Raw genomic sequence first — 27,153 nt, 5'->3', positions numbered from 1 at the left:
TGCTGCCTTTTCCTTTAGTTTATTCTGCAGAATTATACATGCAACCTTTACAACTTCAGCTTTAAACTCTTTTTGTGTCACCCTGACATTTTATAGGTCCAACATGATTAGAGTACATTCAGAGATTATACAGCTATTCAAACCAAAGCTAATATTGGCTCTGTTCTCCACCTAAATATACACAAGAAAATCCCAAATTTCTCTTTGGTCAAACATAAAACGTCACATTAACACTCGGCCTAGTGAGATAATCTGCCTTCTGCTGTCACACTGGAGATGTACATGTTTACATGACAGTCAGCTGTACAGATTAAGGCAAGTCAAGTGATATCAAACAGGGAAGGGAGAGGAGGGATAAAAGGGATTTAAAACGGAGACAGGCGGGAGTGATGTGTCAAGCGAGACGTGTGTGTTCAGATGTAGACCGGTTGTTCCTGTGCTGTCAGCAGACGGTACATGGCTGCAGGCATCGTCTTCATGTGGATCTGGAGCAGAAAGGAAAAAGTGCAATGAGCAAACTAAACTCTCCTTAAATGAACCTTTTCCATGCAAGAATAACTTTTTGTAGAAAATTACAATAGCTTCTTTTTTAAAGATGTCACATCATTTGTTTGTGTTAAACTGTGACACAGTTTAGGCCAGTATCAACCAGGGATGTACTTTGTTTCAGTGAATGCAAACGTTTACCTTCTTCAGGGCCCAGAGTTGATTAATCAGTGTGAATTTTCTCCACTGGAAGGCAATAAATGGTAAATGGCCTGTATTTGTATAGCGCTTTTACTTGGTCCCTAAGGACCCCAAAGCGGTTTACACTACACTCAGTCATCCACACATTGGTGATGGCAAGCTACATTGTAGCTACAGCTGCCCTGGGGCGCACTGACAGAGGCGAGAGTGCCGGACACTGGCGCTACCGGGCCCTCTGACCACCACCAGGAGGTAACAGGTGAAGTGTCTTGTCCAAGGACACAACGACCGAGACTGTTGGAGCCGGGGCTCGAACCGGCAACCTTCTGATTACAAGATGAACTGCCAACTCTTGAGCCATGATCGCTCATTTGAAAAATATTTTATTACAGAAGGCTACCCTGTTGAATAACTACCCAATTGTGGTGTAGGGGTTTAAGTGTACTTCTGGTCTTGGCGTCTGAGAGGGTCTCCTACGGTAAACTGGTCCCTGGGGAGGGGCTAGACTAAGGAAGTCCTAATGAAACTTAAGTCTTGGCACTGCATAACCACTCGTGGAAGTGGAATCTGGGACCACCTCCTCTAGGCCTGGCCGCCAAACACTTAAAGCTCATGAATACACCACTTATGTCTTATACATGAGTGATGGGAAGGCAGAGCCTTGGTTGTGCACCTACTGCACTGGACTGTTGTGCTGAACCGAGAGCTGAGCTGTCCATCCAAGTTTTGACCCTCAGTTATAGCCACCTGTGAAGATCTGGGTAATGACTGAAAGAGTAAGGTTGAGAATTCATGGGGCTGAAATAAGTCTCACCCGTAGGATGGGCTCAGTGTTAGGGACAGGGTGAGGAAATCTGGAATGATCTCATATTCATAGTGAGGAGGCAAAACGTAGTTATTGTGCTAGATAAATCGGTTTATGCCGATAGGACCAGGTGGAATGGACTGATTGATTTTTCATGGCGTGACCCACCCATATAATATAATGGAAGGATTATTTTCAACTGTAAGTCATGCAAAGCTGCCGTAGTAAAGGCAAGACTTTAAATATGGAGCTGAAAATGACAATAAAGCGTCTCCTTTAAAGTGAAATGGTGCTGTGCTGCACAAAGAACCCTGGGATTACAGCTTTAAAGCCGTAAAAAGGTTTTTAATGTGAAATATTGATGCAGGAGGAAAGGCATTCACTGAAGCAAGTCTTTCAGCTGCAGCTGTTTTCCTGATGGAACTGAGGCTGATTTTGAGACAGTTTCAATAATAAATCAAGAAGGCCTATAAAACGGGAATTTACATGTTAAAGATATTTTAGGATATGTCTCAAACATGTTTTTTGCTGCTGAGGTAAATAAAAGAACATATGTGGCCATTTTGAGTATTTACCTCTCCCATGGCATTGGACAGGATCTGAACAATCTTCTCGTGAGGAGTCGCCACGACGCTCTGGCTGTTGATCTCGATGATGCGGTGACCGACGCGGACGCCACCTCTCTCAGCGATACCGCCTCTCATCAGACTGCAGATCTGCACAGGAAGGAAACAGAGGGATTTGGCTTAGTGGGGACACAGCCGATACCAAATCTAAGAATTTGACAAGAAGGACAATTCATTTAATTTGTTCCCTGCAGCTGCGAGTGAGTTTCAGTAGCTTCAGATACTCACTATGCCATTCTGGACGCTGAAGCCCAGCTGGTATCGGAGATCCGGCCTGCGAATAAGCACCATGGTGACAGGAGGGCACCTGACAATGTTCATCTTGATCCTGGACTGAGACTTGAGACCCTGGGGAAACAGCAAGCAGACATATGAGACAGATCCAGCAAACATTTAAGAACCCCTTCTGCTTGTAAGGGGTTTCAAAAAAGATGAAAGGTGGAAAAGAGAGAGCAGCAGCGTACCTTGATGATGCTCTGGCAGGTGCTGAGAGGTAAACCCACCAAGCTTGTACCATTTATGGTCATGATCTGATCTCCGATGTTGAGTCGGCCAGACTTCTCCGCTGGGCCGGCGTGCATCATGCTAGCGATGATCACTGTGGGGAGGATTGACCCCCAGCCAGACTCCACGATCACCACGCCGAGGATCTCGCCTTTTTGCTTCTCGATGTAAACCTGAACGTGAATATGACCTTAGTTTCTTTAAAGATACCAAATAATGTTCATTTACAGCTTCAAAGTTGCATTTTGGGGATTCTAGTAGAACAAATCTTGTCGGATATCTGCTATAACTCTGTGAGGAGGGGCTCAGGCTTCCGAGAGCTCTCAGCCACATAAGGTAGCGGATCTTTGTTAGTCTGACATCGTGCCAAACAAACAGCCAGATGACTTGGATAATGAATGACTACAGTGTTTTTAGGCAATTTAGCAGCTGTGGCATCAAACTCAGATATAGAACGTATATATGCATAGCTGTATGTGTTAATGAAGCCTCAAGATGGACGTCTTAGTGCTTTAAATCCAAATGTGAGGTGTGTCTGAAAAGTGAAGGAGCACACCAATTTCTCAATCACACAGTAAAACATACCGTGCTTTATCCTAATTTTTACCCTAGTGTGTGCCATAAATTACAAAATTAACATCCCGTTGTGTTCAGTAAGACCTGAATGTGCAACTGAGACCACAAAATTCTCAAGAAAGTGCTTAAAGAAAGACTTAAGACTTATCCCATAGACCTCCCTATAACTGGCCGCCCCCTGCTGGCCACTAGATATGAATGCAGGTTTATGGCACTTCAGCACTGGCTTCAGTCTGTGAGCTCAGCTAACATCCACCTGAACACTGGATTGGATAATCTCAAACAGGATGTAACATTTAATCTGCTGCTTCTGCAAGCCACTTTGCAGCCCACCTTCAATTCATGTCATCCATTTCGTACTCCTCATGCTGTTTCTGACTTAACTAATGATGCAATACAATACAAGTTTATTTGTATAGCACATTTAAAACCAAGGGTATACCAAAGTGCTTCACAACAACACCATAAACAGATACGTCTGTTTTCACTGATGCTGGGAAATTTGCAGTTGCTCTCAACCATTATCCTTTCCACATATGTGCATGGAGGGCGGATACAGTCAAATAAAACTTCCTGCAGGTTTTGATTAAAAGCGTCCCTTCTGTCTTTATTGTGGACTTCATATCAAACTAAGATGTGAATCGCACCAAAGAAAAAGAACTTTACAGAGACACTTTGGACACATATCAACAGTCACCTTCACCAATCCAAATCTACCACAGTCCTCCCAGTTCGGGCTTCTCGCCGCCAACCACACAACTCTGAAAAATGTGAGATGACAGCAGGCAGCGAGAGCAGGGAGGAGGCTCCGAGGTCAGAACAGGTCGAGCATCACAAATTCACCTTTATACTGAGGTTAGGAGTTTGCTCTTTTTATTAAAATGTCATCTCTCAGTACAACTGTCATGCAGCTGTGACTCCTAAACCAGATGCTCATGTAACAGCACTGCGAGGCAAACTAACAACACAATGAGCAGGAAAAACATTAATAGCCTGACCTGAATTAAAGAGATGTGTTGCTATTTTTATCTGAAAGATTCATCCATATGCAGAGTGGAATATTTTTATCTTGCGAATGCAGACGTGTCCCTGTCGATGATGATTAAAACCTCCCGACTGTGCCGCCACCTGCTGGCTGACTTACGTCTCTGCAGTTCTCCGACTTGGAGAAGTGGATGAGGTCGTCATTGTACATGTCCTGAGTGTTGAGCAGGTCACTGTACTCCCTCTGGCTCAGGTCCTCTGGGTCGATGCCGTTGGCCCTGAGGAACTCCTGGTAGGCAACGCTGAAGGACTGACCGATGGACTGAGCGATGAGCTGAGCCTGAGAGAAAGAGATCAATCACGGATAATAAGAAACAAGCTACACTACAGCTGTACCTTTAAAGACATTCCCCACCCTAAAAATAACATTTTATTCTAAAACCAAATCCTAAAAGAACGTATAGAATTTTTAAGCTCTCCCACTTTTTAGTTTTTAATTTTGTCCATAATTAATATTGGATCGGTCCTTTATGAATTACAAATATTTTCTTTCTTCTCAGGTTAAGGCTGACATCAGTTGTGCTTTTAGAAACAATGGAAGCAGATTTAAACTGCAAACTATAAATAACTCTCCCCTTTAGAGCTATTTTAGTGTTCTTTATCCAATCAGATTTCTGTTTCTGTTTCTTTCTATTTCTGAGTATAGCTGTGGCTTAGGAGGTAAAGTGGGCTTTCTACCAATCGGAAGATCAGTGCTTTGGTGTTGAACCCTGGGTTTCCCTTAAATGCTCCTTCAGCTCATAAAAGGCAAGCCAGATTTGATGGGCCACTGAGAGTTTATGAAATTCTGAAGAAATAATCAGTATGGAAGTTCTTCAAGGTGTCCAAGCCTGAAGGATTTATGAGTTAGCAGTAGGTTACCTAGCTAGTAGATGTCTAAGGGTTATAATACCATATTTTGGCTAAAGTTGATTTCTTAAAAAAGAAAGTGAAAAACTCTGAAGGTAAATTGAAGAGCAACACTTGGAGGGTTAGTTGACATATAGTGATCTGCTACATGATGGTTAGCTGCAGAGCTATGGTTAGGCTAACTTAACACAAAAGCACCAGAAACACATAAGATGAGAATTAAATTGTTCTCAATAAAAGTTCATATTGGAGCTCCTAATGGAGAGACAAATACCATTGTACAGCAAGAAGACAATGCAGAAACAGACCAAATTTAAGGCAAAATGCGATGACCCATTGATATACTAAATTACAATTACATTTCAAAGACTTTTACAGCTATTTAACACTCTTTACAGCTGTTTTAGGGGAAATTTAATCTAACATGTTTTCAGACTTAAGAGGCAGATATCCTGCAGTAGATTACTTAGATAACTTTTATGGCCTGCCCTACATCAAAAGCGAAAAAGACCCTACACCCTAAAAATAAAAAGGTGATCAAGTTGAATAAAATCAGATTTTGAGGACCACTGTTTTAATCATTGACAAAAACCACTAGTAACTCACATCCTCAGACTCGAAGACGTGGCAGATCATTCTATACAGTCTTCTGTCATCTTGGGTTATGGTGGTTTGCTCTGCTGTGCTGTCCAGGTTTTCCTGTGCGCTGCGGGACCGGACCATCTTCCCTCGGGCCATCAGGACCACCATGTTACCAATGTCAGCTATGTAGGAGATTGTCCTCAGGGGCAGGTCCATTAAACACTCCTGGTAACGACAAATACATGAGTCACTTGTAAATACAGGCCCTGCATAATAAAAATAAAATGAATAATAAATCAAATCTAGTTTAACCAAATAAATAAAAAACAAAGGACCTAAAATTGAACCTTGCGGTACACCACAGATAACGTGAGCTTTAAATGATGAATATGATGTGGTAGCTGCTAATATACTAAAGGTTTTAATAGAAGTATGGAAAGTGTTGCAAGGGAAATTTGTAATTTTGTGGTGTTGATATAAAACAAAATAATATATGTTATGTTTATACCTGAGTGTCAGCATTGAGGACCTTGATCCTTTGTGTGGACATGAATAGATCAACCTCAGCAGTGGATGGAGCCTCGTCGTCGGGGCTCTGCATAGCCGAGAAAAGAAGTGAACAGAGGAGGCAACAGGTTGATAGAGAGCAGCAAAGAGAATAGAGCGGGCGTCACGATTGTCCAGAACCTCCAAATCTAACAGCTGCTCATGAGATTGACAAAAGCAAACAGTCACGTCTGGTCTAATCTGCACTCAACAAATGAATAAGACAGAGACACTTGAAGCGTGCATGGCCATTCTCCTCTGTCATCATCCTTGGCCACAAATTCTGCATAATGCATTGCAATCACAGATAAGCAGAATGAAAAACAAACTCACCTTCTTCCTGTTCTTCGCCTGTTTCTGAGCTGCCTGCAGTGATCAGAAAGAACAGCGATTCAGAAATACAAATCAAGGCAGCGGTGATTTGAGGAAAAGGTGGACAAACACAAAAACTAACCGGATCATGCACTGTAGACTGCCTCTATTCCAAATGCCAAATCAAGGGACACAAGAACCTTAAAGGGGTATGTTGCGTGTGCTTGTGTGTGTGAGAGAGAGGGCAGTGGTGTTACTGTCTATCACATTTGACAACAGTGGGATGCCAGAGGCGTTTGCAGCAAACATTATCAAAAGTGTTCTCTGCATCAGTGTGACACAAACGACCCTGAAGAAAGACGAGCGACCTCATGTGTTTGCAGCAGATGCCTCATCACAACTCGAGGTTTCCAAATGCTGTCTGATCCCCTTTAGAGATCAAGGATTTAGTCTGTGAAATCAGAAGGCTCATTGTGTTTATGTGGACTCAGACTACAGTTGATTTAGCTTAAACAAAAATAAATGTGGCTCTAATATGTTATCCAGTTTGTGTAACCTTTATTTCCGTCCAATTCAATTATATAGCATCAATTTACACCAACAGTTGCCTCAGTGGGAAGGAAAAACTGTTTTAATAGGAAGAAACCTCCAGCAGAACCAGACTCAGGGAGGGGTGCCCTGCTGCCGTGAGCAGCTGGGGGTGAGTTCAGTACAAAAGACACACTGTGGGAGAGAGAGTCAGAGTTCATTGATTGCTAATGATTAAATACAATATAGAAGAAAGTAACCAAAGGAAGGTTCAGGGTCACCTGATCCAGCCCTAACAATATCCTTTATCAAAAAGGAATGTTTTTTAGGGCCGAGTACAATAACCTCAGCTTTGTCTGAATTTAGAAGTTAGAGGTCATCCAGGTGTTTATGTTTTTAAGAGATGGTTATAGTTTAACTAACTGATTTGTGTCATTTGGTTTCATGACTAATAATGCTGGGTGCAGTGAAAATGTATGCATGTTTTTCTCTTAATATTACCAAAGGGACGCATGTATAATGTAAAAATGTACTGGGCCCAGCACATAACCCTGTGGAACTCCATTATTAACTGTTGTATATGAAGAAGACTTCCCACTTACCTAAACAAATTGAAACCAATCAGACAGATATGAGTCAAACAATTGCAGTGCACTTCCTTTAATACCAATGTGTGTTCTACTCTCTGTAGTAAAATATTGTCATTAACAACGTTAAATGCTGCACTGAGTTCTAACAGGACGAGCATAGAGATGACTCCACAGTGAGAAATCATAAAATCATTTACAACCTCCAGTTGCTGCTGTTGCAGTGCTATGGTGAACTCTGAAGAACTTCACTCAACACTCAAACAGACCATTCATCTATTTAACTCTGAAAAAGATGTGAAAGTAAACATATCCACCCTAACATCAGCCATTACTTTGTGGACTCCACATTTTGCCACTGTGTTGATTATTTGTAGCCATAGGAAACCATATTTGTACAGGAGAGTGCCATGAAAAGCTGCATCTATAAACTAAAATTTCACAGTAGAAAAATGTTTGTGAATCTGAAAACTGCAGCTCATGTGTCAATTCTTGTGCCATTTCTGATCATTTTAATGGAATATCATGACTGATATCATGGCTTGTTTGTGCTCCAGAATTGGTGCACGAGCCACCGTGCTGCCAATCACAGTTACAGTCACAACAGTTGGTATGGGATATTTTCCACAAATCCCTCTGCCCACATTAAATTAGGAGACACTAAGCATGCATGTGGACGACAGCCTCACACAGAAACAACAGCAGTTTATTTCTAGAGATTACAAGTGATTGCACTGTTCAAATGTTAGAAACAAATGGATGAGAGGTTAGGTAACTGGCACTAGCGCTGTGGTTACAGCAAAAAAAAAAAAAAGATGACTGAAAATAAAATCTAGAGTCTTATGTTTCATGTGAATTAACTACATTTTAAAAAGTGTTTTTACCATTCACCACATAAAGCATCCTTGTTCAGCTTTGGTCACTAGAAGCCGAGTAGAAGCTTAACTTCACTTTCAAGGAGTATAGACAAGAACATAAAGTCTGAAGATGTTACAGCTCCAGCAACACGTGCAGCATGAAGAAGAGCTTCATTACAAAACCAGGAGTCATCCTCACCCTGATGAAATGCTGATTAAGTAATAAAGTTAAACTTCACACTACAAGCGCTGCTGCAGCTTTAACCTCTTTTTGTCTGCTGCAAACCAGCCCTCCATTAAATACGACACACACCAATATACCAATATTTAAGAATTAAAAACGCTATTTACTGATAACTATTATTCTACTATAACACACGCAATCTCGGTTTGTTTGTCTACCAGCACCTTGTACAAAACCCAACTCTGCAAATGGGTACTTCTTAGGCTTCTTGAAGGTTCCTATCAGTATCAGATATTATGACACCATTGTGTTGCCTAGTAACCACCTACCAACAGGCTAAAATTGTAATGTTTGTAATGGCACCTTAAAAAAAGCATCGTCTCATTTTGATATCATAACAAGAGGCTCTAATTTTGATCCACAGATGTTTAATGATGCACGGTACATGATGGCGCCATCACGCTGCCTGGCAACTACCAAGCAACAGGCTGAATCTACTCATTTTTAGCATTTATGCAGCCATAACAACATATGAAAGCATATGAAAGCATTTTCATGATCATTTTCATTTCATCATGAACAGCAACAGCAGCACAAAGATGCTAAACTGCTGTGGTGTGGGCATGTACTAGTAAAGTTATCCTTCAGCTATTTCATTTTTGGTAAACAGTCCCCATGTGGATTATATGCTTAACTTTTACTATAATTAAAATAAATAAATAAATAAATAAATAAATAAATAAATAAATAAATAAACAAATAAACAAATAAATACAATTAATAATAACAACAACAACAGGAACATACAATTTGAAAGGCTCCCTTTGAAAGAAGGTGTTTTTAAAAAAAATCAAAAAATGTTCTTGTTTTTGATAACTAATAAATATAACAATACCTAATTTAATAGACTCCTTTTTGTATAGTTAAAAACTTCAACCATATAGTTGACAAGATATTTAGTTTCTACGCCACATGGGTGATGTCAGTGAGGTTATTTCCATTTTTTAGTACACACTCTATGGATTTGATATTTTATTTTTCAAGACTTCTTTAATCAGACATTATATTATAGATTATTATGTACAGCACAAAAAAAACCTGTTATCAGCTACAGACACTGAACCTATTAAGTTGATCTAGTATCAGTTTTCATATCTGATCTGTTCATTTTCTTCAGTAACTGGAGCAGCTTAAATGCATAAAGCCACCGTAGAATCAACGCTTACTGTATTCACTTTGCATGAAATGCAATTTTATAGAAAATGTGTGTGGAAGAGCCACACACACACACACACACACACACACACACACACACACACACACACACACACACACACACACACGACTGAAAACAAAGTCAGTTTTACAGAGAGCTGTACAGGTTTTAAAAAAGCCACAGCATCAGATTTAGCATCCTTACAGTCAGCTCATCCAGCTTACTAGACAGAAGCCTGTCTCTCTTTTTCTTTCCCATTCTAACAAATAAAAGGACTCATACATCCCCATCATCAGCTCACAGTCTCTGACCTTCTCCCTCTCTGTAGGCTTCTCAGACATTAACAGAGGCGACGTCCCCAAACTATCAGTCAACCATCCAGAGAGGAGCGCAGAGCCGGGCTCAGCTCCTGTCTTCCTCCTCCTGCCTCCAACTTACTTCTTCACAAAGCTCATGTCTCACTACTCATCTCTCACACTCAGATAGCTCTACGTTTGAATGCCATCTCACTCCCTCCCTCCCCGACACCACCTCCATTTAACTGACTGCATTAGAAAGAAAGGGCTGATCTGTTTTTTTTCTCATGTTTACAGTAACACCAAAAAGTCACATTTAAATTAACATCCTCTTATTCCTTATCCTTTTATTACGTCCCCATTTGCGTGATCCCCATTTGACATCATATACTGTGACTGAAGAATAAAGTGAGGTCTCCTAGCCTCATAGCACAGTTTATATAACATCCAGCCTGTACGGCTCTGGATCAGAAGCAGTGATCTGTGGTTGATTCACTGCACACACACACACACACACACACACACACACACACACACACACACACACACAGGGACTTTTTGCTGTGTTGCCCACTGAGGGCTTCTGACTTTAAAGACCCAAATACACAGCAAAGCTCAGTTCCATCTCCAATGATGCGTCAAGGCGCATTAGAAAATGCAGCTCTGAATCAGGGCACTGTGGCTTTAATATCTGAAATCCTTGATGTCTTTTCCAGCATGTAAAACATTTTGGCGCCCAAAGACATGTTGACCTTACCTCAAAGGAAATATCACCCAGACTGTGATAAGTGGGGATTAATTTACTCAAGACACATTTTTGTTCATCAGTCACCGGATAAACACAGGAGAATGCACAGATGTCTGTTAAGTAAGATAACACACACTCCACAACTTAAAAACACTCAGTGGCCACTTTATTAGATACACTAGCCATTAACAAAAATGTCTAAGAAGCTAATCACATGGCAGCAACAAGACGGACCGCTAAAGGTCAAACTGAGCATCAGAATGGGGAGGAAAGGTGGATTAAGTGACTTTGAACGTGGCGTGGATAATTTTTCAACACGACCATCTCCAGGGTTTACAGAGAATGGTCCACAAAAGAGAAAATATCCAGTGAGTGGCAGTTCTCTGGCTGGAAATCCCTTGTTGACGTCAGAGATCAGAGGAGAATCGGTGAAGTGCTTCAAGCCAATATGAAGGCAAATGCTTAACTCAAATAGACACTGGTCACAACCAAGCAGAATAACCTTTATGAAAGCGCAAAACCTTGAAGTAGATGAGCTACAGCAGCAGAAGACCACACCGAGTGACTCTCCTGTCAGATAAGAACAGAAAACTCAGGCAACAGTTTCTAAAAACGGATGATGACAGAAGATTAGAAAAACATCTCCTGGTTTGCCGAGTTCCAATTCCGCAGTAATATTTGAATGTTCAGATTAAAATTTGATGTGAACAACATGAAAACATGGGTCTGTCCTGCCTTGTATCAGTGCTCCAGGCCTGCAACGGTGGTATAAAACTGTGGAGGATACCGGAGGATGAGTTTAAAGCCACAGGCTACCTAACCATGTCAGTACCTTCATCATCACAGGGTTCCCGTCTGATGGATGCTTCCAGCAGGCTAAAGCACCATGTTACAAAGCTCTGCTCATCTCATAGAGGCTGGAGACTATCCCAGCTGTCTGAGGCAGGGCACACACTGGGCTAAAATACAGAGACATACAAATATTTCGATGGGCAATTTGCCAGTTAACCTAACCCCACGTCTTTGGAATGTGGGAGGAAGTTGGAGAGAGAACCCATACAAACACAGGGAGAACATGTAAACTCCACACTGATGGTGGAAATGAACTCAGGACCTTGTTGCTGTGAGGCAATAGTGCTAACCACCATGCTACCCCTTGTATTCATGGTAAAACAAGAAATAATTATGACCTCTAGGGAACATTTAGTTCCTATGAAGTCTTAAATTTACTCACAGTCAGTCACAAATTGATTTTTTTTGGTCTCCTCACTCTCTAAAACTGGCAAAATCAACCTCATCAATCCGCAGATGCCATGAACGTGTCACATACGCACGTTAGGTCAGCAGTTACAGATACACAAAAATTAGATATGGGCCAGGCCTGGCATAGATGGCACTGTCCATGCGATGGCATGCCATATCTGGCTCGATTATGGTTTGGTTTATTCTGGCCCAGGCCCATAGAAAACAGGTCTGGCCCGGATCTGGCATCAAGCTGGCACTTCTGACTGACCGGTGTCATGGCAGAGTGTATGTCAACCAGATCTGGGCCAGGTCTGGCAATGATGGCACTGTTTATGTTCCTATTTTAGTTAGAAGACCCAAATGCCATGTTGCAATACTATACTGCTATGGTAGCCAACATTTCAAATGCAGGTTTGTGAGTGTACACTTTATCCAAAACCTAGTGAGGGTTTACTCATCTTTGCCAGTGAGTGGCTGTAGCTCAGCAGGTAGAGCAGGTCACCTACTAATCGGAAGGTTAGTGGTTTGAGCCCTGGCTCCTCCAGGCTGCATCTCAAGAATGTGAATTTGTAGAGGAAGTGTGTGATTGGGGGAATGTGGCATGTTGCATAGAGCACTTTGAGTAATCAAGGAGAGTAGAAAAGCATTATATAAGAATCAGTCCATTCACTGTCTGAGCCTTGCCATGTTACTTTTGCATGTTCTGGCACATGTTGTTATTACATGGCTTGATTAAGGTATCATTACATTACATTACATTAGGCTGAATGGCAGAATGACAGATAGTCAGATTAACAGTATTTTGTCTCTATCTGCAGGTTTTACACGCTTACATATAAACACACAGTTACTGTCCCTCCATTTACAAAGGCAGAGGCGTCACTGTGTGATTATTTTACATGTAGTTGTTTTTTCCTGTGTAATAATATTCAACATTGCTATCAAGAAATTTTTCAAAAAATGCCTCTCTGTGCAAAATGGGTTTAAAAACATAAACAGCTGTGGGATGCTGTTTGTCTGTGATTTAGACAGGGGGAACAAATCGTGGCAGGATCAGCCTGATATTATTTGTATCCCACTGTAACTTTACTGTATAAAGAGCTAACATCTCCAATATGTCAGGAGTAGTTAGTCATTACAACAAGTGTTTGCGAACTAAAAATCAAGAATGTAGGATACTGTTTGTCCGTGATTTAAACAGCCCAGCGCTGCTCCTGACGAAGGGAAAACTAATTCTGCAGGGAGACCTACCTCGGCACTTGTGCAGGTGAAGCCAAAGGGAAGATTTGCTTCACCATATTTTCTAGTCTTTGGCTTAGAATGAAGTTGGTTTGGAAACATATTCAGCTATGCTTCATCTCCTGCTTTGCGTTTGTGGAGGCGCCCCGTGCTAGCAGTGTCCAAATGTTGTTGGGTTTTTTTTTTTCCTTTTCATACCACGCCCCCCCCCCCCCCCTGCAATGGCTCTGCACCCGCTTAGGGGACGGGCCCCACACTTTGGGAAGGTCTGCCTTAGGGTCATGTCCAATTTCTATGAAGCTGGAAAAGATCTCCGTGATTGTTAGTCCAATACCAAATAAATATGTGGTTACCCACTGCACCATCTGTGAGTTTTTCACTCACATCTTGACATTTCTGGTTTTATTTTAAATATAAACCCCTCTATGAGTCTTATTTTACCCTAGATAGGCCTTAATAACAGGTATCTGTTACATAAAGAATAGTTACAAAGGGAAAGCCACATTTTTTTTCCTGTTCATATCCTTTCACTGTGATGTGAACACAGAATGAAACGTGCTCTTACTCGGACTCTGCTCATGGCCTCTTGGGCCTGCTGCATGCGGGCGCTCTTTGTGGGCGTCCTCTCTGACAGCAGGTGGGTGCAGCCCATGTAGGTTGCTGCAAAGATGATGCCATCAATAAGGTCTTCAGGGTCACACGGTCCCGGGACTGCATTTAACAAGATGCACTTGTTAGAAAAACACACATAAACGCTGCATATGTACATTAACATGCTTTCAAATAAATATCTGATATATGAGAAATACAAAATATGAGACAGAGGTTCAGCTGAGAATAAAAATATGATTATCACTCACCGTCTACAAACGTGGGAAACTGTGGAAGAGATCTGCGAATCTGAGAAGGCGCAGGAAATTAAAAAAACAACATTTATTATTTCTCCTCACACGCTGCAGGTCTCCACCGACTCATTCACATTCAGATGAACACCTTATAAGAGATGCAGGCCTTTGCAAGATTTATCATCACCCTAGAGTCTTACTGTGTTTCTACGATGGCATTTTAGATTCATTTAAGGGGTCGCAGGAATGTTACTGGAAAGAACTAGAGATAAGAGCAATATGCTATAAATATGGTGGAAGTTTTTTTTAACCTTTTTTTCCTTATTGGTAAATTTTTATTCATAAATGTGCAAACTTTCTTATAGCAAATTTGTGTGTTTATGTCTTAAATATGTGACTTTTTAATCTATTTGATTTGTGAGGGTTTTTTTTTATTTTTTTTCTCCCTCTCTCAAATGTGTAAGTTTTTTTAGTTAATTACTTTATTTCTTGTAAATTTGTGACTTTTTAAATCTCTTAGATGTTGGAGTTTCTTTCAAGTAAATTTGTGGGATGTTTTTTTATCTCCTACATTTGTAAATTATTCTCATAAATTTGCAACATTTTTCTAGTAGATCTGTAAGTTTACTTTATGTCAATTTTATACATTTCGTTTTATACCTCATACATTGGCAAGTTTTCCCCCATAAATCTGAGATTATTTCTTGTAAATCTGCATTTTATCTGCATTACTGAGTTTCCTTTCTCATAATTCTATGACTTTAATATGACCTTTTCTCAGAATATTATCCCTCCTTTTCCACAAACCTGCACAGGCTGTAACACTTTTTCAAACACCCAAAGATCTTTCTTAGCCTTATTATGACCCACATTTATAAAACTCTCATGTGACATTTATTCCAAATATCAGTCGGTTGTTATCTACAGAAACTTAATACTGGGTAAAACAAAGAGCTGCGTTTTGGTAAGTTAAACTCTCACCTCCTGCACAGATGGCTTCTGAGGAGGTGACTGTTGCTGAGCTTGAGTCTGTGGCTGTTGAGAGGGGAGCTGCTGCTGCTGCTGCTGATGTTGACACTGTTGATGCTGATTAGGCGGCATGTGTGGGTACGGCTGTGGCTGGGTGTATGTCTGCGGTGACCTAGCGGCATCCCTCTGCTGTGACTGGTGGCCTTGTTGGTGCAGGTGGTGGTGATGGTTGTGCTGGGACTGTCCAGTGTGATAACTTTGGGGATTGGGTGCTCTAGAAGAGTGATCAACCCTCAGGGGACTGACCGGATCCCGAACTGGAGCTGAGGTGTAGCAGCTTGGAGACTCAGAAGCTGACTCAGGGGGTGAGTGAGGAGAAGACTGTGGGAGGGGAAAAAGAGAAACAGGAAAAACCCCTGTGAAACTGCAACTTGATACAAGGGTCAGGATGAAGCATTAATACGTGTACCATAAAATCAAATGAGAGCTAGCAATGTAAGCTAACTGGAAAGGATAAAAAAAAAACTTTATCAGTGCAGCGCTCCACAGAAAAATCACTTGATGACATCAGTCAAGCCCTAAAGACAGTCTACTATGTTTTTTTTATTTATTTATGGAATTTGTTGTTAAAATGAGTGCAGTGCGATTGTGGCTCAGCAGATAAGAGTTTAAAAGTCCTATATACTGTAAGTACCAAATGTTCTATTCAGTGGGAGTAGATATCCCTTATATCAGGGGTGTCAAAAGTAAGGCCCAGGGGCCAATATTGGCCTGGAAAATTTTTAAACTTTTAAACTGTAACATTTTCTGAGAATTAACAAAAACCTCACAGGACAGTCTGGGCAACAAACTACCAGAACTACTACTATAATTTTACACATTAATCATGTAGTTTCACTGGTCCAGCCCACTTAACATCAAAGTGTTGCTGTATGTAGCATGAATTATGTCATTTAAAAGGAGTCTGAAATCCCTGCTTTATATAGTGATCTCAGGCACAAAGCCCCACCCACGCACTATTCAAACTTTCTGTTTATCAGGGGCAGCCAATCAAAAGAAAGATGTCTATAATGACTGGACAGACAGCAGATGAACTGAAGGGCTGGACCATGAATATGGATTATTTTGCACTGTGAATCATGCAAAGCTGCTCTAGCAGAGTCCAAAAATACAGAGGTGGAACTGAGCCCAATAGATCCCCTTTAACACTGTGGAAAATAAACAGCAGTAATACATAATAATATTCTAAAATACATTTTCAAATACCTATCACTGCTTTAAAATGATCTTTATATGTTTCTCCATCTTTGTTCAGCACCAGCCTAATTCTGCTTTGCCCCCTGCCTCCTGTTGACATGCTGGGCTACACAAAACTCCTATCTCAGCTAAGTCGCGCCAAAATCATGAATTAATACTCTACTCTGTGCCATACCACCTTACCACCAGGTGCGATAATTAACACTTTGAGGCACACTCAAAAAGACGATTCTTTGCTAACGTGAACATGAAGGATCAATTTTTTTTTTGAGTAAAATGCAACTGAAATACACAAAATTAAAAGTTTATTTATTCAAATAATTAATCATTGAGGGAAAAATGCTTGGAATAACTGAATGAATACCAATCAATCGTATTTCATTTGACCAGATTCTATTAAATAACATTTTTACAATTTATTTATGTAACAAAATTACATGTAATCACATTACTTAAATTCTGAATTTTGGCATAAATAATTTGAGGGCACATGAGTAGTAGTGCATCATGGATTTGATGTGCTTTCTGGTAGGGGTATATATAAGCTTAATAGTAAAGAACTCAAAGAGACTTGGACAAAATATTTCATGATTTCAACTCTGGTGACTATGATAGATACCGGCGGCTCTATAGCAGTGTGAGATAATATTTACTGAGGCTCAAGTTTCTCAAATATTTGAATAGTAATCAAATTAATAAGAAAATAAAATTGTTTCTGCAAGTATTGCTTTTTTTATGTGCACCTGGTAGTATGTAGCTCACAGTCTATTTGAAGACTACCATATAACGACAAGAAAATGCATCAAATGTGTATAGAGCTGATAAAATATGTGTGAAACATGAAATTAGATGCTACAGATGAAACAGAAGAAGCATGAAAATAAATAAAAAAAATCGGTAGAGATGTTAAAAAGTCCTGAAAAATCACAGAAAATGAGGCAAAAACCAAGAAGCTGCAGGTCTTCTATATCTCTGCACTGTCATGTGATAGTGCGGTTGGATGGCTTCCTGTACTTAAAATGCTGATCCCTAAAAAGATTCAGCTTTCTGTTCTGTTTCTGTTTAATGACCTCTATATTTATCTGCTGCCATCACGAGAGAAACCTGCTCACTGTAGAAAAACAAAACAGCAGGAACATGAAAATAAAAAGGCTAAACTGATCTACTCCCCTGAGTCAATCAAACTGCATCTTTCAGTCTGTTGTGAAATTAATAAAGTAACTGATGGGATACTAACATGGCCAGCTGTAGTCTGCAGGGGGTACATATCCTCCGTGGGGCTGACCTCCTGTCTCATCACCCAGATCGGCTCCACAGGTTGGTCAGGTGTGTACGGGGAGCGCATCGTCTTCGTCTTCACCCCCTCAATCGCCTCTTTGATGTCTTTAATCGCTAGGCTAATGGCGTCGCCTGAGCCCTTTGCACCTTCTGCATTCTGCTCATCCTGGGCCTCGCCTGAGCTGCTCAGCCCAGATGGAGGGGTCTTGGCTTGGGTTTCTGGCTGTCTGGGTGGCTGCCTGCGGTTTTTAGTGACAGGGCTTTGATCGGCACTGCCTCCCTCGCCATCAGACTGACCATCATAGTGGTGCAGCCGGCAGCCAACAGAGCGATCCAGAGGGGAGCGCTGTGAGCGCCGGTCTCTGGCCTGCCTCGGGACATGATGGGAACCCTCGATGGGGGAGGGCAGAGCTCCTTTTTGTACATTCTCCTGTCTGTGGGGGGTAAAGGGCTCTTGGCGAGACTCTTGGTGGCCCCTGTTAGCCTCGGTCCTCTGACTGGCCTGCCTGCGAGGTTCCCTGTTTGGCTCAGGGTAGGAGGTCTTAAGCGGCTCGGGAAAAGAGTTGGGATGGGGTTTTGACTCCGAGTATGACTCATAGACCGGCTCTGAGTAAGACTTTTGGTGGGACTCTGTATAAAAGTCTGCATAGGTTTTTGGATAAGATTCAGAGCAAGAAGTGGAGTGGGACAACGAGCATGACTCAGAGCAATCCTCATCCTCCTCTTCTTCTGGTGGCAGGTCATTATCGGGTAGAGGGCTCATACTGGCGTCCTCACCGAAGTGGTCCAGCTGGGGGAAAGCTGGAACATCAGGGGAGGAAGGGGGAGTTGGTGAGTGAAGTGGAGGCGGGCTGTGGAGAGGTCCATCCATACTGAGTGAGGCGGCACTCTCCGTGTCAGAGCAGAGATCTGTGATTTCACTTCCCTGAGCTGAAGGATCCTCCTCCACATTGTCCATCACTCTCTCTTCATCCTCCTCCACCCTCTCAGCATACTCCTCAGCTTTCTCATCATGCCCGCAGCCAGAGTGACCTTCTCCTGGGCGGTGGTCTCCATCCTCATCCCCTACCTTCTCCTGCTTTCGATGATCCTCTTTAAGATCTGATTCCTGCTCACACTCCATTTTACTCTCCTGGAGATCTTCTTCAGCATCATCAGGAGGAGCATTGTGAGTGTCAAGCTGTACTTCACGGGGTGCAGCACCAGATGCAAGGTGGGTGGGTGTAACAACAGCAATGGGAGTCTGGTGAGAAGATTCCCTGTCCTGTGATTGGTCCACTACAGGATCAGCTGTGGATGATTCCTGCACCTGCACCTGCACCTGCCGTGGACCTTCTCTCTCTTCCACACCTGGTGAGGAGTCCTGAACCTCTCTGAATGGCTGCCGCTGTCTGTGACTTCTCAGTCTGGGGTTAGGGTCACCATGACGGCGGTAGCGAGTGACGGCAGCGCGGGGTTGCTGGACAGGACGTGGGTCAGCATCCTGACTAACCGCAGCTGGGGCAGAGACCGGACTCAGAGGCTGACTTTGCCCTTGCCCTTGCCCTGATGGAGGCCGGCGGCGGTGCCGAGGCGGTCCACGACCTCCAGGTGGGTGGTGGTGGTGATGGTGGTGGTGATGGTGAGGAGGAGGGTGATGGTGATGAAGGGGATTCAGTTCCCCATCCTGGTTGAGCATCTGACATGGTCTCCAGGACCGGCGTGCAGGAGGGTCTCCAGTGGTCCCATTGGGCTGCCTGCTCCTCGGAGGCCCCGACACCTCCTTGTGTTCCTCGCTGCCTTCCCCCGTTGCCTCTCCCTGATACTTGTGGCTCATGGCTGGGGTATGATTCGAGTCCAATTTTCAGAACATGCTCCTCTTACTGCCAAGAAAAGCCAGCTCAGGGCACAACCTGGGAGAGATGGAGACACGACATAAGCAGGAAAATTATTAAAGGGTAAGGATAAAACATGAAGGCTTTGAAGCCTGAGACAAACGGGGTAAAAATTATATTAAAATAAAAACTTTTGCTAACGGATAAGTGAAAGAATAATAATCATTGTGTTGATATAAGGACTCACAGATTCCATTAACATGTTTGCCTAACATCTAAAATAAAATAATGGTGGCTTTGGTGATCACCCCTAGTTTGCACTGCAGGTCTCTGCCGCCTGGGGCTCATTCTCAGTGTCGGATGGACCCGTGTCCTCAGTCATGTCCACCTCTTTTTGAAAGCTATACTTTGCTTTATCCAATGGTGCAGCAGCAGAGGTGTGAAAATAAGTCTGCAGCTCTGTTTATTTATTACTTACACACCTACGTCCCACTCACCCCATTTGTCTGATTGTTTAAACCAGAATAAGAGCTACAGAAGGATTTATGAGCTTGAGATGAAAGCTATGACGTCTCCCGAGATCGCCAAGCACGGATAACAATCACCTCTTTTTCAGACACGGGTACACCTTGTCTGTACCAAAATACATAAGGCTGCTAGTAACTGGAGGCCAGTCACCGTGAATCTAGATTGATTTCCCACTGTGATCTGTGCCAGCTGCCGATGCGCTTCATCACAAATCAATATCTTAATTACTGGTCTTTATTTACTTTATTTACTGCCAAATATCCTTGGGCAAGATACTAACCCCATGTTTGCCTACTGGTGGTGGTCAGAGGGCCCGGTGGCGCCAGTGTCCGGCAGCCTCGCCTCTGTCAGTGCGCCCCAGGGTGGCTGTGGCTACAATGTAGCTTGCCATCACCAGTGTGTGAATGTGTGTGTGAATGACTGAATGTAGTGTAAAGCACTTTGGGGTCCTTAGGGACTGAGTAAAGCGCTATACAAATGCAGGCCATTTACCATTTACTACAAAAGCATTAAGTTAAAATTATTGTAGACTGCTACTTTACATTTTCCAGGTCTTTTGTTTTGAAGGTTTATATGCCATTGACTAACGAACATCTCTTTAAAAAACAGCAATATTGCATATCACACTAAGCAGGGACTATACTGCTAATAGCAAAAAAAACAAAACAAAATCCAAATCCTCTGGGATGCAGAGCACTTTAATCTGCACCCCGTTCATCCGTCCGTCCGCCAGCAGCTGGCAGATGGCACGGGGTGGAAAACACGAGAAGGAAGAGGGAGAGGAGGAGGCAGGGCAGGGGGACAAGGAGGGGCTTCTTTCTTGCTACGTGATAAGATCTGACAGAGAAGAATGGAAAAGGGAGTGATCTAAATAATAAATGCCCTCTGTGAAGGAGAAGCCCCTTTTTGATATGTATTTAATGTGACGAGGCTACCGGGGAATCACTCATTTATCTTGTATCGCAGGCTTCTGAGGTCAATAAGCTGAGAGAGGACACCCGAACGTCACCTCGCAGCATGTTTCAGAATATTAAACTGGTTCTGGACAGTCTTTATAAACTACACTGCAGTGTAGTTTATAAAGACCAGCGCAGATGCATCTTAAAAGGTTCGTATCTGATCTGCCCTCCCTTATTACAAGAATCTATAAATACATTAGAGTTACATTACAACTTTTTTAGCTTCTTCTTACAGCTCTGCAGCTAATGGTCAATCAGAGATTCCATCGGCGCGCTTGTTTGCTGACTTGGCCTCCGGGGGTTATGGACTTTTTCAGGGCTTCCAATGCTGGCCGTGCATATGTGAACCAAGACTTCCATTTTTTGCATTCATTGCTAAAGAACGCAGATAAACACCTCAAAGCCTTTTTCTTATTTATTCTGAACGTAAGCACAAAAACCTCAGGATAAAGGCTTGTGGCTTTAGCAATGCAAGGAAGAACTTAAAATAGGAGAATACGACAGTAATCTGAACCAAATGACTATTTTTTTTACTATATTTACTCAAAAATGTGAGCAAATAACATCTGAGAAACAGAGACACGGTTGTACTGAGGAGCCAAGCAGGAGGGGCTATTGCAGTACTAGAGATGATCTGCAGATACACATCATGTCCTCGATGGTTTTCATATTGTGGAAATTAGTCCCGCTTCTGCAGAACTGGCTATGTATGTGTGTATCTTCTCCACCTTGGACACCTACTAGGCGTAATCCTTGTTTCTCTTTTTCTGAACTGAGTGGTTTCTGTGATATTTTGGACCTGCTTCTAGAACAAAATAACTGGGTGTACATAAGAAGTTAGTGAGGGTGATCTCTTCCTGTACAGCTTACTACGGCTATGCTCGGAAAAACCCAGAAATTCTAACGGCTGTCAAATTGTGCTTTGACTGATAAACTGGGGTGCCAAAACACGTCATTAAGGCTACAGGGGCGGTCGTCTTTATGGAGGAAATAGTTAATGTGGGGTTGCAAACCTAAATGCAGACACGACTGCTTTCTCTGTTCACTTGTAAGCAGGATGCCTCAAAAAGTTTTGGAAGCATTTGCGGAGCCAATTAAGGACGTTAACTTGAGGAGTCTTTCCGGATCTAGATCTCGATCCAGAACTTTTTGGTTGGATTCTTTATGAATGTAACATTTAGAAAAATGGGACGTTTAGCAATGCATCTTCACAGAAAAACTGGGAGACATCATCTTGATGTCAAAGAAAGAATCACAACTTCATCTGGATCCAGGAAGTCTATTTATGCATGGTGTTTCTGGAAGCTTTCCCACAGCTCGCTAGTTAAGTGTCCCACAAACATCTTTGACTTAATTTTTTCGTTTATTCCTAACAAACAGACACAGGAAGCTCTTGATCCCATTTCAGTTATCCAGTCTAACGTAACACGTCACTGCTAATAAATCTGCTGACGACGCTACAGTCAGAAAACTGTTTTGCTTCCCTCATGAATGGATGAACCGTCCTGTGTGAAAGCAAAACCTCAGTAAACGTCTTAATGTGTATTACAACAAACCAAGGCAGAAACAAAAAAAAAGTATAAATGGATTTTGCAGCGTCGAGAATGCTTACTGCTATTTTTTTTTTTTTTTTGTTAAGGCAATTTCAAAGACCTACTGAGGGAAAAACTGATCTGTATACAGCTTTAGAAAACCAAGAATCTGGAGCATTCAGCTACTTACTTAACAAAGATTGGTCTGCGTATGCTTAAAGCAAAGAGTATGTGACCATACTTAATGAAAGTCTGTGGATATTCCTGTTATTTTTTATCTATTTAATAAACAGAAAAAATTATATTTATATGTTTTAATCATATTCCTGGTGATTTTTCTTTGGTGAAAGGCCAAGGTCTTTGGTGGGTGCCAACATTTTTCACATGCAGCAAAACCTCTGAAGCATCCTTATATTTTTCCCCTCTCATCTTCATGTCATTTGCATCTCTTTTGATGAATGTCAGTGGCTTTGCAGCAGTCATAATAAACTGTGAAAAGGTGGTACAAGGATTACAGCTGTCTCATAACACCACCACCTCTGTAAAGGTGTTAAGTAAATTAAAGGCAAAAAAGCGAATATGTGAATATGCTGGATGGTGAGGGCAAAGGTTAATGGTGATGATGAAACATGAGGACAGAACACAACTGTCAGGAGGGGAAGCAGGAAGATCGAGGATGGACCTCCAGCATGGCTAATGTCCCACTCTGAGTGGAATTTACAACTGGATAGCAGCGGCTGGGTGAGTCCAGGGAGAAAGGGGTGACTTGGGTCACAGATGGCCCTGGCAGCACTGCTGTTAGTCAGGCAGGGCATGCAAAGCTGAGAGGCGAGCGCCACGCCTCCATCTGTCAGGCTGAAGTGAAAGCTGCCGGGTGGGGGATTTACTAACCCATTAACTCGCTGACCTTTCACTGACAATCATCCACACACACTATACATACCAGCAAAGCCCTGAATGATTAAATCTATTTAACACTCTATGCATGCATCAGGGCTAAAAGGCAGAATTAAACCAACAAATAATTGATTTCAGTATCAATGCTGCTGTCATTATGTTACATGATTAAACATTTAGTCTATGAACTATCAGGAAACTGTGACAAACACTAGCATCCCATTTCACACATCCAACTATTGGCACAAACTTGGACAATCCTGGCCACGTTTACAAACTTGAGGTGGACCGTCAGCACCTGCTTAACGCCATCAGGGAGAACGTCACATAAAAGAAATATCTGTTTCAATGTGGATCTTATGTCTGATCATGGATTTTTAGTCCTTTAAGCTAAGCAAAGCTAACCTCAGCTAATTAGTCCCACAGTGAAAATAAATTCACTCAAAATGGAAAAGATAAGTAATTAATTAAGTAATAAAAAACTAAAAAAGAAAGCAAAAATCAATTTATATTATGTTATATTATATTATATTATGTTATATTATATTATATTGTATTATAATAGCAGGCATTTGGGAACCCCGCAAGGGACATTGGAGGAAAAAAAAAATGAAGATGATCTTTTGAGATCTCAAGTTTGCGAGATCTCGCAAAAGTAACTCTGTAGGAAAGTGACATTGGGAGGGAAAATCTCCCTTTTAACAGGAAGAAACCTCTGGCAAAAGCAGGCTCAGGGAGGTGGCATCTGCCATTTTTTTTGGGAGCGAGGGAAGGAAGACATGAAAGTGTTTTGTTGGTTATCAGCTAGCTAGGTAGTTCGGTTATCAGGCCAAGCTAGTATTCATAAACTGTAAGGGTGCAATGCACAGATACATATCTACTAATTAGTACAAGGTTAACAAACAATGTCATTAATCAAAACTGAAGCTTTCAAACAAACTGGCCACCCCCTAACTGCAGAATACACCTGGAAGAGTCGTCATTTATAGAAGCTAAAACCGTTTTCGTACCAGGCTTTAAAAAATGCTTTTAATGGTGTAAAGTTGAGCATTTTAACATCGGAGTCGATGGGGATGACTCACTTGGCCTCAAGTGGCCACTACAGGAATTACAGGCTTTCTTGTATTGGTTTTTAAGCCTGCACGCAGTAACACTTAAAGCAACTTTAGTTATTTTTGTTCAGTTATGATTAGTTCATAGGCAGCTAACCAAAAACAAATTTGATTTGCATATTTCAAAGAAAAAATGCCCAACATAACCCAGTTCCATCGTCTCCTCATGATTAGCTGCCTTACATAACAGTAAACTGAAGTAACCTAAGCTAGTTTAGGGTTTTAATACATAATTTTAATATTTTCTCACATTATGCTTTAAGGAAATTAAAAAAAGAAAGCAATGGGCAGATGAAGACGTATGGCACAAACCTATCCTCATCTTTCTCTATCCAAGTATGATTCATCCCCCCCCCCCCCCCCCCCCCCCCCACACACACACACACACCACAGAAACAGACACCCACTCAGCAAGCATATGGCCCATACAGGGATGCATCAATCGTGACATTACGTGCACTGTATTACATGTAGCCTCTGGGAGACGATTAACCCATAAAGCTGCCATGAGCTTTTATTTTGAAGGCGCACTCGGTTTCTTAAATACCCTCCCATGGCCTTGATGTTAAAATACCAAAAGCCGTCTTTGCTTTTGTGATTGCTACTGTCATTATAAATGATCAGCCAGTCTTACAGCCCGCTTCTTCGAATCGTTGAAATGTTATAGTTCCCATTTCCTAAACGGTCATTGGTGGGGTTTTGTTTTTCTTTTTTTTTTTATATTTTATAGTCGTTCACTGCATCACGATCTCTAAAACATTTCCTGACGTGCTCGTGGAAAGGAGATAAAACCGTTTAGCGAACTGTCACCTGTCTAAAAGCCTCCCTCTCTGCCCTCTCGCGCTCCACATTCATCCTCCGCAGGTGTCAGATCCGCCATCAGTGGAAACGACCCGTTCACATTCCCACTAAAACCACCAGAAATCCACGATTCCTCGTCTATCACACCAGCTCTGGGAGGTGACATTTACTCATTTACCTGCATGTCAGTGGAGGAGAGGCCCGGCTTCGGCTGCCGTAGTGTACATCGCCCCTGTGTCTGCGCGTTCTCGCCCGGATCGGCTCGGTTTGTCCCTCCAGACACAACTTGCTCGGATTACAGAGAGAGCTCAGCCCCTCCTTCTGCACCGTGACATCAGAGCGGATTAGCGATGCACAAAGCGCCTTTATGAACACTGCTGATGTCGGTGGTGCAGACACAAGCAGCTCTTTACGGCCGTGAGCTCAGTCAGCCTCATCCCACCTCCTCCATCAGCAGACAGCAGCCTGCAGCTCTGCAGCACCGTCACACTCTCACGGGCTGTCGGAGGGGTCGCTGTTATCCTTCTGTTGATCTCCCCGGTGTCATCCGTTAGAAAGAAAACACCTGTGAAACCTGCGCAGGTACACAAAGAGGTAACATATATATATATTTGAAGGCCAACTTCTTTTTAATAGAGCGTTTTCAGATTTTCCACGATGCATAAACCAAAATAAAGTAAAAATAATAACAAAAAAGAAATAGAAAAACATCTGAATTTTGAAGACTAAAATACGAAATAAAATAAAATACAATAAAATACTTACACATTTAGCGCAACAATATGGACATTTTTTGAGAAATAAATTGGCAAATTTGCCTAAAAGAACAGCAAATTTTCTAGAAAGAAATTGCAAATTAATAAGAAAAAATGGGGGAAAAAATAGCAAATTTAAGGAAAAAATCTTGGCAAATTCACGTGTTAAATAATGGAAATTTTATTTAAAAAATAATAAACTGGCAAATTTACCAGCAAGAAAACAGCATTTTTTTTTTTTAGAAAGAAATGGGAGGTCGAGAAAGAAAAGAAAGAAAGAAAAGTATTCACAAAGCTTTAGGAAAGGAATAAAATAAAATACTGGCAAATCTAGAGCAACAGTTTAAAAAAAAAATTAAAGACAAATCGGCAAATTCACACAAAAAACACAAATTTATGTGTTGAAAAACAAAACCTCACAGATTTTAAAGAAATACATTTGAAATCAATAAGAAAAAGAGAGAAAATACTTTGAGAAAAATATCTGCAGCCTTTAAAAAAGTGAAAATATTAGGAAAAATAAACTAGCAAATGTACTAGGAAGAAATGATAAAACAATAAAAGAGAGGTGGGTGACAAAGTGTTGACTCTCCTACCCGTTCCTGGATCCTCTCTCCAGGCAAAGTTCTGTGGGCCCTATACTGTCCAAGAGAAACTGAGTAACACAGATTATGTTACAGGTACCCCAGACCATAGGACAAAGTGTTGTGTGTGCCATGTTAATCTGATGAAGCCTTATGTTGTTTGTGATGCAGGTGTAAACTCCTCTTCATCCCCCTCTTCATCCCCCGCTTCGCTGTGCTGTGTTCCTCCTGAAGGAAAAAAGAGGGAACACACGCATGTAAAGGAAGCACTCAAAACGTGCAGTTATCCTAATTGGGTGTTCTTAAAGTCAGCAGAGAGGCACAGAAAAGAAGATCAGACACCAGCGAGGGAGGATAAGAAGGACAGACGCAACAACATTGTCATCCCCTA

General features: G+C 41.8%; 1 protein-coding gene across 1 annotated transcript; it reads right to left on the bottom strand.

The window, feature by feature from the left end:
• Window positions 1-3: 3 nt before the first annotated feature.
• Window positions 4-25,923, bottom strand: LOC113026044 (amyloid-beta A4 precursor protein-binding family A member 1-like). The gene is made up of 13 exons (XM_026174445.1): window positions 25,602-25,923; window positions 17,740-19,672; window positions 15,258-15,626; window positions 14,292-14,331; window positions 13,997-14,142; window positions 6,553-6,585; window positions 6,182-6,268; window positions 5,698-5,898; window positions 4,343-4,522; window positions 2,583-2,795; window positions 2,347-2,466; window positions 2,068-2,208; window positions 4-485 (listed from the first exon to the last, which is right to left on the bottom strand). The coding sequence occupies exons 2-13, from the start codon at window positions 19,594-19,596 to the stop codon at window positions 414-416; spliced, it is 3,459 nt and encodes a 1,152-aa protein (XP_026030230.1). The 5' UTR covers window positions 19,597-19,672; window positions 25,602-25,923; the 3' UTR covers window positions 4-413.
• Between the last annotated feature and the right edge of the window lie 1,230 nt (window positions 25,924-27,153).

This window comes from Astatotilapia calliptera, chromosome 7 (assembly GCF_900246225.1).
Source record: "Astatotilapia calliptera chromosome 7, fAstCal1.2, whole genome shotgun sequence".
NCBI classification, from domain to species: Eukaryota; Metazoa; Chordata; class Actinopteri; order Cichliformes; family Cichlidae; genus Astatotilapia; species Astatotilapia calliptera.
This window is presented reverse-complemented; position numbering and strand designations above follow the sequence as displayed.

Coding starts and splice junctions, on each gene's coding strand:
- LOC113026044 (XM_026174445.1), bottom strand. CDS start 19,596: ATGAGCCACAAGTATCAGGGAGAGGCAACGGGGGAAGGCAGCGAGGAA. Junction 14,143..14,291: donor GTTTCCCACGTTTGTAGACG/GTGAGTGATAAT, acceptor TGTTAAATGCAG/TCCCGGGACCGTGTGACCCT. Junction 6,269..6,552: donor AGGCGAAGAACAGGAAGAAG/GTGAGTTTGTTT, acceptor TCGGCTATGCAG/AGCCCCGACGACGAGGCTCC.